At 40.8% G+C, this 12,669-nt stretch overlaps 1 protein-coding gene across 1 annotated transcript in view; it reads left to right on the top strand.

The window, feature by feature from the left end:
• Positions 1-1,816: 1,816 nt before the first annotated feature.
• The window catches only part of DYNC2I2 (dynein 2 intermediate chain 2), a 34,897-nt gene continuing 24,044 nt past the window's right edge, over positions 1,817-12,669 (top strand). Inside the window, exon 1 of the mRNA XM_072632608.1 lies at positions 1,817-2,670. Coding sequence (XP_072488709.1) covers positions 2,179-2,670 — 492 coding nt within the window. The 5' untranslated portion in view covers positions 1,817-2,178. The remainder of the gene's footprint in view (positions 2,671-12,669) is intronic.

Genomic DNA, 12,669 nt, shown 5'->3' with positions numbered 1-12,669 from the left:
GTGTCTCTTCCCCCATCATATTTATTTTGTATATATTTCTGTATTTCCATGAATTAAAAAAGCATTTATTAAACATCTGCTATATGCATCATCATACTTCTCTCAAAATATCATCATCATTTCCTAGTGGGGTGTTCCCTATCTAGATGCCCTGATAATTTAATATATTACTGACATGATATTAATTGGGGATACCAAAACCAAGCAAACCTGCAGCAGTTCCTTTCCTGAGAGTTTACATTTTAAAGGAGACAATTCATATCTGGGACTTCTAGCTGGGGTTGGGGAAGGGCAGACTTCAAAGAATCACCTGGATAGTGAATTAATCTTTGGGGAAGTCTGGGATTTGCCCTTCCCAGGAACAATGGTAGTATTGATTTGATTACTGAGAATAGAGCAAGAAATTGAAGGGAGAGGTGAGGTGGGATGGAGAGAGGGGAAATTATACAATAGGTAAAGTAGATGATGGAGGAGTGAATGTTAATTTGGAAAGTGAAGCAGGTTGGTATAAGAAATTAAATGGGAATTTTTTTGGGGAAATTTTGCGGAAGCAAAAGACAACATACAAATGCCAGGAGACAACATAGAAAAAGTTTAGAAACTCAGAAATGCATGAAATATATGTATATACAACTCAAATTTTACAATAAAGTACTGTACTGGGGCATTGTAAACACCCCATAAAAGAAAAAAGAAAAAATTCAGAATTCTTCTCTGGTAAGGGCCAAAAAAATTGTACACAAATTTTCTAGCTGGCTGGGGGCAGGGTCTCCCCCAACCTCTGAGCTGGAAGGGATGACAGTAGTAGGTGAGTTCTTTGTATACATTCATTTTACAGTGTAGATTTTGTGGCCTGGCCCAACTTTGAAAGCTACTCTCCTTGGTTATTTCCTGATGGAAAGAGACAGAAAGAGAGCTTCCGATGGGCAAGCAGAAACTGGCCTTCCTGGAGCCTGGCCTGGAGGGGTCTAAGCAAGGCTTGTGTGTGGATTGACTGACAATGGGCGTTCTTTAAGAGCAGGTACTCTTTCATTTTTATATTTGTCTTCCCGGGTCCCATCCCAGCCCTGGTGACAGACTTCTTAAGTAGCGGCTGAAGAAATGGCTACTGATTGATGACCCCATCTTGTTTGCACGTGGGTTTTCAAACGAGGCCCATCCGTACACCTTTGCTGTTTTTACCAAACCTTTAGTTTTTATACTTCATATTATTATTAAACCATAGGATCAGTACAAATCACATAAGTATGGAATCAATCCATCAGCCTCAGACACAAGCTAGGCGACCTTGGGCAAATCACTGCAGGCAGTGTGCCTCAGTCTCCTCGGCTGGGGAAGGACAAGTCCAAGCGCTCCAGATCTCCGCCAGGAAAACCCCAGAGGGGGTCACGACTGCCAGCGCTCCGGCCTGGGGGCTGGACACAGGAGGCGAACCCCAGGCCTGCCCTCTCACGGGGGAGACCAGCCGACAACACAGACAAAGCGGCCCGTCCGCTCCAGAGGGCAGCCTCTCGAATTAAAGGGGGCGAGGGCCATCTGGGCACTCAAAGGAAGACACCGCCTAACGCGCTTGGCCAGACTTAAAGCTCGCTTATCGGTGCCCGCCGTCACCATCACGGCAGCTCCGCACCGTCTCTAGGGGGCGCTCGGCCGGGCGCGGCAGGTGTTCGCAGAAGCGGCCGGAGGCTTCAGGAGGGCCGGAGCCCGGGCCGGTGGGAGATTTTGGGGGGGGTTTTCTAGGCACGTGGCGGCGCTTGGGGGAGGGGGAGGTCCCAGGAAGCGGAGCGGGCCCGCCCCCACCCGCATTTTAAAGCTGGGGAAGCCGAAGTCGGGGCAGGGGAAGGGCTCTGCCCAAGGTCACGCCTTCCCAAGACCAGCCCTCGGGCGCAGCGGGCGACGGCGCGCCCTCCATTCCGCTGCCGCAGCAGCCACCGCAGCCCCCCGCCCTCGCCGGGCGCCTCCCAAGCGACCTTGCCCTTCGCCGCCATCTTAGAGCCTGGTACTGGCAGGCCCCTGTCTCAAACAGGCCTTTCCCCTTTCCCGCCCCTCCGAGATCAGCTAGTCCGCTCAAGGCCCGCGCGCCACCCTCCTCGGAAGGGAAGTCCTCCGAGCAGGAGGAAACTTGCCCACGGTCAAGATGGCGGCAAAGGCATCGGCCCTCGCCTGGGGCCCTGGTGCATGGCGTCATCAGAAGGCGCCAACCTCTCGGGGGCGAGGAGGCAGTCGGGAATCGTCTCCATGGAAACCTATGGGCGTAGGGTGCGGCCAAATAGTAGAGGCTGGCGTCGGGGGAAGGTCCGAGGTGCCCAGAATCCCCGGCGTCCCGATTCGGACCCTGGCCCTCATCTAGTCTGGGGGTCCAACCCTGATCCAAGCCCCAGCCCTGATTCGAACCTCCACGTCCGTCCCCACCCCCATCCCAACTCCGATCGAGAGCCCAGTCTCGACCCAGGCCCCGATCCTGAACCCGACTCCGATCTTGACTTCGGCACCGATCCTGACCCTATCTCCAACCCAGGCCCCGACTCCGGCCCTGGCCCTGGCACCGGCCGCGGTCCCGTCCCCAGGCCTGGCCCCGGCCAGGCTCCCGGCATGCTGCGGGACGAGACCCTGGACGGGGCCACGGTGCCCTCCCTCTGGAGAGGGTCTCTGGAGATCCGGAGTGAACCGGTGAGTGAGAGGGGGACTCCCCGCTCCGCCTCCCCTCGGTGCCCCCAATAAGCCCCGTCCCCCACTCTCACCCCCATCCCAGGCTCTTAGCCCTGCCGCCCTTTCGACCATGTAACTTAGGAAGGGGGCACTTCTCTTGGACCTCAGTTACCTCATCTGTAAAACAGGTCAGAGACTGGACAGGTGGGCACTGGGCTCAAGCAACGAGCATTTATTAAGCCCCTACTCTATCTATGCCAGGTGACGTTCGAGGTAAAGGGGGTTGCAGATATAAAAAATGAAATAAAAAGTCCTAGGAACTTACATTCTATTGGCAGAAAGGACCTGTGCACAGGTAAGTGTATACAATATGAATGTACACAGTCTCCATGACGAAATCATTGGTGATTCTAAATTGAAGCCAAATGTAATTAACACTCTCCAGTGTAACAAGTCTGGGTTTGGAGACTTCGGTTACAATAGTAAACTTTGTATCTATGTGGATTTAGAAAGCATCTGGACAGATGTATACATGATGGAGAGCTCTACCCGACCCATTGAGGTTGAAGCCAGGGTGGACAGCTTCTCCTGAAAAAGCCTCAGCCCTTGGGGTTGGTGGTGGCAGCAGCATGCCGGAGCTAAAGGAGTCAACCGGTTTTGGTTGGTCAGAAAGAGCCAGAAGAGAGTGTCTTGTTTCTAAGGGGAGAGCCGTCTGGAGCAGGGCTAACCAGCATTGCAACTTCAAATGTCACTTAATCCTGTTTAGACCTGTTTCCTCTGTAAAATAAAGGGTTTGGATTTTTTTGGTCTCATTCAGTTCCAAAGTTTTTGGGTTGTGTATCCTTCTCTTCATTGCCAACACATTTTATGCTTTCTAGTTTCCGAGTCACCTACTTCTTTTAATGCTGGGACACTTTACTTTCTGCTCAATTTTGGAGCCATTTTTGCTGTTCAAGTTTCCAGAGCTTCTCGCCTTCCCCCTCCTCCCCAAGGGAGTTGAGACTATTTCAAAATATTCCTCAAAGCTAAATTATATAAAACTACAGTTCCCATCTCACCTGTTCCACTCTACCTGTGCTCCCAGGGAGGCAGGCGTAAGGGCTAGCCTTTAGAATAATTTCCTCCTTCCTTGTTGCTCCCCTGGAGTTCTATGTCTTTTATCTTGTTTGAGCAAGAATTTTGCTGACCCAGTTGAACTTCTGAACTCTTCATTTATTACCTGTAGCACTCATTTGATACTTAATTATCCATTGCTTTGCATTTAGTTTTTTTTTTAATTTGTCTGGTATCCCCAATTCCATGGTAAGTTTTGGTGTTACCACTGACTACCATTTAACTGACCTCATAAAAGTCAGATCTAGAACTGGGAGGGACCTTAGGGGTCTTTTCATCCACCCCTCTCATTTACCAGATGAGAAAACAGGCCTAGAATGGAAAGGAGAATTGGGATTTAGACCTAAGCCTAGTGACACCAAATAGCACTCCATGTTGGGTGTCCTTTCTCCTCTACCACACTAACTCTATCCTGGGTCTCAGTTTCTTCGTTTGTAAAATAAGGGGGTTAGATTAACTCTCCAAAATCTCATCTAGTTCTTAATATGTTTGAGTTCTGTGCTTCCTTATCTTTTATGGTTCTTTGTATCTTGTGTAGTGTCATGAAGATATTGATTGATAGCAAATATGTCCCTGATATTCCCTATCTATATTCATCTTTACCTCCCCTTCCAGTATATACAGATTTTTACTGGGGGAGATAGATCTCAAATGAGAGCAACATGTCGATTTCCTTGGGGCCTTTTTCAGGTGAAGTGGAAGTAGACAAAACACTGAACTCCTTTTTAAAATAGTGTTTTGTGTTCTTTTTTATATTGCTGTGATTTCCTGATGACTACTCCTCCCTCCCAACTTTTCCCTTGTAAGATATAAGTACAGTTCTGCAAAACACATCAACACATTTTCCATGTCCAAAAATTTTTGCCTTATTCCACACCTATAGTACATCACTTTTCTGCCCAGAGGAGGGAGAACTCACCTTTAATCTTCTGAAATCAAAACTGATCACTACATTGATCAGAGTTCTGTAGTCTTTCATTGTTGTTTTCTGCTACTCTCCTGTTCTAAGGGATGATATGAGACTGAAATGAGATAATGTATATACAATGTTTTGTAAACTTTAAACAATACATAAGTATCAGCTGCTATTACTTTTATTATTATTATATTGAAAAGAGTGTGATTCATAGTCTGGCAGATGACAGCGGATGACTACAGTAAAGTCCTGGAGAGTGCAGTATAGAGATAGGGAAGAAGAATTTCAGAGCAAGGGCAGTATGGGAGGAAGGTCTGGAAGTGTGTACCAAGAAGTATGCTTACACCAACCCTTCTGTTAGGGGACATGAGAGAAGAAACACAAACCTAGAGAGGATGGGCAGGGATGTACTGTATCTCAGAGGAAGCCAGGTTTCTGTAAATAGGAGAAAATGGAAGCATCTTTTAAAGGTGGAGGAGAACTAGAGAAGCAGGCAGGATTGGAGATGGACAAATTTTCTTCTTGTTTTCGCAAAAGGAAAGAGAACAGTCTTTACACTATATATAGCCTTGATTTCAATCCTTGTAAAATTCTTGAACATATTATCAAAAGGTTGGTGAGTGAATAGAGAAAAGGATATGGTGAATTACAAAGAAGCAACAAAATCAAGATCACTTTATTTCGAACTAATCTCATTTCCTTTTTTTGGCGATATTAAAAACTTTGGTAGATCAGGGCAATGCTGTTTATAGAATTTACCTAGATTTTTAGCAAAACCTTTGGACAGCTAGGTGGCCAGAGTACTGGGCTTGGAGTCATAAAGACCCAAGTTTAAATCCAGTCACTTACCAGCTGGGTGATTTTGGGCAAGTGTTTTTACAGTTTCCTCAACTGTAAAAAGAGGATGATGGAATCTATCTTCCAGTATTGTTGTGCGGATCAAATGAGATCACACTTGTGAAGTGCTTCCAGGTGTTATATAAATGCTGGTTATTACTGTTACTGGTACATACTATTCTTTTCTTCTTCTTTTTTTCTCCCACTAGATAGTATTTTATTTTATTTCTTATTTTAAAAAATAATTATAAATTCATTTTCAGTTTTCAACAATCACTTCCATAAGTCTTAAATTTTCTCCCCCTCCCTCCCCAAGATGGCATGCAATCTTATATGGGTTCTATACATACATTCTTATTAAACACATTTTCACATTAGTCATGTTGTATAGAAGTAAAATGCGTAGGAGAAACCATGAGAAAAACCAAACCATAACAAAACATAACATGAGAAAAAGTAGTCTGCTTCATTATGTGTTCCAATTCCATAGTTCTTTCTCTGGATTTGGAAGGCATTTTGCCTCAAGAGTCCTTTGGGAATGTTTTAGATCCTTGCATTGCTGTGAAGTACTAAGTCTATCAGAAACAGTCCTCACACACTATGGCTGTTTCTGTGTACAATGTTCTCCTGGTTCTGCTCCTTTCACTCAGCATCTGTTTATATAAGTCCTTCCAGGCCTCTCTGAAGTCCTCCTGTTAATCATTTCTTATAGCACAATAGTATTCCATTACATTCATGTACCACAACTAGAAAAAATAATATCAAAATTCATCTGGAAGAACATAAGGTCCAGAATATCAAGGGAATTAATGAAAAGAAATGCTTGGGAAGGTGGCCTAGCCCTACCAGATCTCAAATTGTATTATAAAACAGCAATCATCAAAACCACTTGGTACTGGCTAAGAAATAGAGGGGTATATCAGTGGAATAGGTTAGGTACTCAAGATACAATAGTCAGTGAATATAGCAGTCTACTGTTTGATAAATCCAAGGATTCCAGCTTCTGGGATAAGAACTCACTGTTTAACAAAAACTGCTAGGAAGACTGGATAACAATGTGGCGGAAACTGGGTATGGACCAATGCCTGACATCATACACAAGAATAAATTCCAAATGGATATATGATCCAGGTATAAGGGCTGATGCTATAAACAAATTAGAAGAGCAAGGAATAGTGTATTTGTCAGATTTATGGAGAATGGAGAAATTTATGATCAGACAACAGATAGAGAACATTATGAAGTGCAAAATGGATAATTTTGATCACATTAAATTGAAAAGTTTCTGCACAAACAAACCTAATGCAACCAAGATTAAGAGGGAGGCAGAAAACTGGGAAAGAATTTTTGCAACCAGCGTCTGTGATAAAGGCCTCATTTCTAAAATAGTATTTTATTTTTGTCAATTACATGTAAAGAAAATTTTCAGCATTCACATTTATAAAATTTTGACTTCCAAATTTTTTTCTCCCTCCCTCTCTCCTCCCTCCCCAAAATGGCAGGCAATCTGATATAGGCTTTTCATGTACAGTCATGTTAAATTTATTTCCACATTAGTCATGTTGTGAAAGAAGAATCAGAACAAAAGGAAAAAACCACAAGTAAGAAAAAAAGAGAAAGTAATATGCTTTAATCTGCATTCAGACTCTATAGTTCTTTCTGTGAATGTGGATAGCATTTTCCATCAAGGTATCATGCTATTCTTATGGAAATGATGGAGACTTGTGACCTAGACAACATAGGTGGATAGACATAAGGACACAAGGGTTGATGTCAGTTTGGTTAGAATTCTTTAGTGGAGTGCCCCAAAGTGATGCATAGTGAACTTCAATGAAAGGCAGCGTAGATTACCAAGAGCCAGCATGATTTCATCAAGAGGAGGACATTTCAGATTCACATTTTTTTTTTTGACAAGTTTTCGGGTATGTCAAGGAAATATGTAACTGTATTCTACCTAGTTCTAAGGGTAGCATTTGGCAAAGGCCCTCCTACTGTTCTTGTGTACAAGGCAGAGAGGTGTGAGATAGATGATAACCATAATCCAGTGGATTCAGAGCAGGTGGAATGATGACCCAGGGTAGTCTTTAATGGGTTAAAGTACCCTTGGAAAGAGATCTCTAGTGCATTTCCCCCTGATTTGTGCTTACCTCTGTGCTGTTTAATAATGCTTTAATAATATTTCATCAGTGACTTGGATAAAGTTATTTATTTAAGTTATTTAAAGTCAAGTATGAGTTTCAGATTGGTTGATGAAACAAGGCTTGGAGGGATAGATAATCTGCTGGATGACAGACTCAAGATCCAAAAAAGATCATTTCAAGCTAGAATATTAGGCCAGATATAATCAATTGAAATCTAATAAGAATAGATGTAAGTCTTATACTTTGGTTAAAAAATCAGCTTCACAGATCAGATCAGGGAGGAATGGCTAGACAGCCATGTGTAGGAAGGGAATGAAGGCTCACAGGTCTGGGTTAGGAGCAGGGAGGTTGGGGAGACAAGCTCAATAGTAGCCAAATTGATCTAACCTTGGTTATAGTAATATAGGACTAGTGGGCTTGTGTAATACTCTCATCAGATCACATCTAGAATACTATCGTTCAGAGAAGGATATTGGTAAAAAGAAGGAGGGTAAACTAGGATGGTAGCTCATGCCTTATGAGGATTGTTTGAAAGAACTGAGGATGTTTAGCCTGGAGAAGAAAAGAGACTTACATTAGAGTTTCAAGTATTTGAAGAGCTGTCACAAGAAGTATTAGATTTATTCTGCTTGGTTCTAGAGGGTGGAAGCCAATCTAGAGAGCCAAAGAAAAATTTCCCAAGAATTTCTAACTATCCAATACTGCTCCTAGGTCTATATCCCAAAGAGATTTTTTTTAAAAGGCAGGGGAAAGGACTTATTTCTACAGAAATTTTTATAGCAGCTCTTTTTGTGTTGTCAAAGAATTGGAAATTGAAGGGATGCCCATCAACTGGGGAATGGCTAAACAAGTTGAGGCATATGATTATAATGGAATATTACTGTGCTATAAGAAACAGTGAGCAGGCAGATTTCAGAAAAACCTGGGAAGACTTGTGAACTGATGCAAAGTGAGCATAAACAGGAGAACATTGTACATAGTTAGAGCAAGACTGTATGATGATCAACTGTGAATGACTTATTCTTAGCAATACAATGATCTAAGACAGTTCCAAAGGATATATAATGAAAAATGCTATCTGCCTCCAGAAAAAGATCTAATGCAGTCTGAATGTAGACTGAAGCGTACTATTTTTTACTTTCTATATTTTTTGGTGTTTTTTCCCCATTGGGTCTGTGTCTTCTTTCATAACATGACTAATATGATAATGTGTTGTGCATTATTGAACATGCATAACCTGTATCAAATTGTCTACTCTGTCAGGGCTGGGGGAGATAAGGGAGGGTGAGAGAAAAATTGGAACTCAAAATTTTTTAAAAAATGAATGTTAATGTTACATGTCTTTACATGTAACTGGGGGAAAATAAAATATTATTAAGTTAAATATTAAAATATAAAATATAATTAAATATTAAATTAAATATTATTAAATATTAAATATTAAAAATTATAGCTACCCGAAAGTGAAATGAGCCTCCTGCCTTAGAGTTCTCTTTCACTGGATTTCTTCAGACAAAGGCTAGTTGATTGACCCTTTGTCTCTTATGTTGTTAGGGGCATTCATTAAAAAAAGATTTATTAAAAACAATATTGGACATAAATACAACCAACTAATCATGCTTAGTAATAATTTACATTTAAATTAGTTAATTCAATGCATACATTATCCTAATAGTTTTTTTTCCTGTAATGTGCTCTTAACTCCTCATCAGGATTCTTTGTCATTTCTTCTTTCCTACAGGCTATATAGTGTTGTAGTGACCAACTGTGGTTATAGTTAGTGCACACTCCATTACAATTTTCACCCTGCAGTCTTTCAAAAAGGGCTTTATAGATTTTATTGTGTTTCTCATATTTATTTATTTATTTTTTTGTGCCATGGCTTCCTGGGGCAGTCTGGGGAAGCTTATGAACCTCTTCTCAGAATGATGTTTTTAAATAAATAAAATTATATTGAAATATAGTAATTAAATTATTTTAAAAGCTCCTAGGCCACAGGTTAAGAATCCTTGTATTGTAGCATTCTATTACATAAATGTATGACAACTTAACCATTTCTGCTAAGGAGATTCTTGCTTAGCTGTGGGTTGAGTTAGGTGGCTTCTGAGATCCTTTCTGATTTTTATAATTCCATTTGTGAGGTGAAGAAGACTAAGATGAAGGGATTTTTGTTAATGACAGACCTACTAAGTGAAGATGGAGACTTCTCACTGGCAGGTGAATATTTTTAGGTATAGCAACCCATGAAACTGAGTACTAAGAGATGGGGAGAGGCTGAGGTAGAGTACCTTCAATGTGAAATAAAAAAGATCTTTGGAAGTATTGAAAAAGTTTTCAGAGATAGCAAGTGGACAAGTTTGACTAGATTATAGAATTCATTTTGAGAAATAAAGATGGAAAATTAGTTAAGGCTCAGTCTTTAAAGTGAGGCAGAGCAGCTCAGAGTTTGTGATACTTTTTTGTGGTTTGTTTCCAACTCTTTGCTATCACAAAAAGTGTTGCTATAAATATTTTGACATGCATGAGGTTTTCCATCTTCTCAATAGCCTCCTTGAGGTGATAACCTAGTAATGGAATCTCTGAGTTAAAGAGTGTGGACATTTTAGGAAGGAAAGAAAAAAGCATTTAGTGCCTGCTGTGTTCCAGGCACTGTGTTAAATACAAATATCCTATGCGATGCTCACAACAACCCTAGAAGGTAGGTGTTATTTTTATCCCCATTTTACAGCTGAGGAAACTAAAGAGACAGAGATTAAATTAGGATCATACAGCTGGTAACTGTCTAAGGCAGGATTTGATCTGACTCCAGGCCTGGTGCTGTAGCTGCGTTTTTAGTCATTTTATTTTCATAATTCTAAATTGCTTTCCAAAATGGTTATAGTGATTTGCTACTCTACTAACAATGCACTAGTGTATCCTTCTTCCTACAGCATTGACTATTTGTATACTTTATCATTGTTTCCAATTTGCAAAGTATGAGGTGAAATATCAAACTTATTTTGATTTGCATCTCTTGTTTTATTAATGATTTTGAGAATTCTTTTATATTGTTGTTAATAGTTTGCATTTCCTTTGAGAACTGTTTGTTTATATCCTAAGACAACTTATCTATTGGGGAATGACTTTTCTTCATTTATAAGTGTATATGTAACACACACATATATATTTATTTACACATATACATATGCATGTATGCTTCCCTTCTTGTCCTAGGCACCTTCATTTTCTTTGTGTAGAAGCTTTTCAGTTACATGTAATCAAAACGATGTTTTATCTTTTAAAATTACTTCTATCCTTTAGTTAAGAATGTGTATCCTACTCATGTTTCTCTTTTTGTTTTATGTTATGATCTTTAGTATTAAGGGCATGTCTCCATTTTGAATTTATTATGGGATATGGAATAAGATTTTGGTCTACAAAGCAGTATTACATAGTGATTACTTTGGCTGAGGAGTTTGGGCATCATTCTGGAGGCAGTGAGATGCTGTGGAAGACTTTTGAGGAAGGGAGATAATTAGGATTGTGCTTTAAAAAGATAGGAAGTATAGGACAGATTAGAGAGGCAGTAGGCTAGAAGTAGAATGATCAGTTATGAATCTATTCCAATAATGCGAATGTGAGTTTATAAATATGAACTACTGGAGTGACCAGAAATTCAAGGGAGGAGACAAATACAGGAACTCATAGGAATAGAATTGAGTTGTTGTGGCAGCTTGGTGGCAACTCTATATAAATATATAGTCAAAGATGACTGAGTCTAGATGTTTAAGAGACTGAATAAAGGTACACTTAACAGAGAATGGAAAGCCAGTTTAGTTTGGGGGAGTAGAAAGTTTGTGCATGTTGCCACTTCCTTCTCCCTTACTCTACCCCCCCAATCTAATTATTTGACAAGCCTTGTTGATTCTGCTTCCATAACATGTTTCGCATTTGTCGTGTCTCCACACACATCTGTTACACAACCTAGACTGTTAAAATTTGATTCCTTCTTGTCTTTCCCCTTTCTAATCTGTCCTATTCACAGCTACCAAGAAAGCTTCCTGAATTGTTGTTCTGATTCAGAGATGCCACCTGAAGTTTAAGAGCCTTCAGTGGAGCTCTGTTGCCTGTATGGTGCAAACTCCTTGACTTAGCAGCTAAAGTCCTTCATAGTCTGGCTCCAGCCTACCATTCTGGACTTATTCATGTTCTTTTTCATATACTTTACATTCCAGCAAAATTGGCAGATGTGCCACTCCACAAATTTAGCATTTTTCTTCTGTCTCTGTGCCTTTGCAACAGGGTATTTTCTGTGTTTCCAATACACTCTCTATCCTCACCTCTGCCTCTTAGAATCTCAAACGTCCTCTTGTTCACCTCACCTTCTATGAGAAACCTTTCCTGATTCCCCTAGTTGTTAGTGCTTTCTTCTTCCTCAAATAAGTGTCTATCTATTCATCTTTTTACAGTAGAGTAAAAACTTTTTAAGGGTAGGGACTGTTTTGATTTTGTTTGTGTATGCCTAGCTCTTAGCCCTGTGCCTTCCACATTGCGATAGCGATAGGGAATGGACCTGTGATTTCAGTGGTTTAAGGAACTCCCAAGTGAGGAAACCACCTCTATCTACCCATTCAGGTTTCTCTGCAATTTGTAGTCTTACTCTTAGCACCATTCCCATTGTCCTATCCAGCAGATTGTATACATGATTTCTTGTATGCACTATTTCTTACGTATGTTATTGTGTATGCAGTAGTGTATTATATGTACTAAATTATAGAGTATTAGTATATACTATTAGTATATTCTATACTATTCACATCTAGTATATTACATATACTATTGTATACGCTATTTATTTATCTGCTTGCTCTTTCCTTCCTGCCCATGACTCTCCAATACTTAAAAAACTCACACCAGATCCCACCCTCCATGCCAGATTTCATGCTGTATCTCACCTCTCCTTCTCAACCAAATTACTGGAAGGAATTGTCTAACTTTAGTTTCTTCACTTCCCCTCTTCTAACCCTCGGCACT

Source organism: Notamacropus eugenii, chromosome 1 (assembly GCF_028372415.1).
Source record: "Notamacropus eugenii isolate mMacEug1 chromosome 1, mMacEug1.pri_v2, whole genome shotgun sequence".
NCBI classification, from domain to species: Eukaryota; Metazoa; Chordata; class Mammalia; order Diprotodontia; family Macropodidae; genus Notamacropus; species Notamacropus eugenii.
Note: the sequence above shows the minus strand (reverse complement) of the source record. Positions and strands in the feature narration are given on the sequence as shown.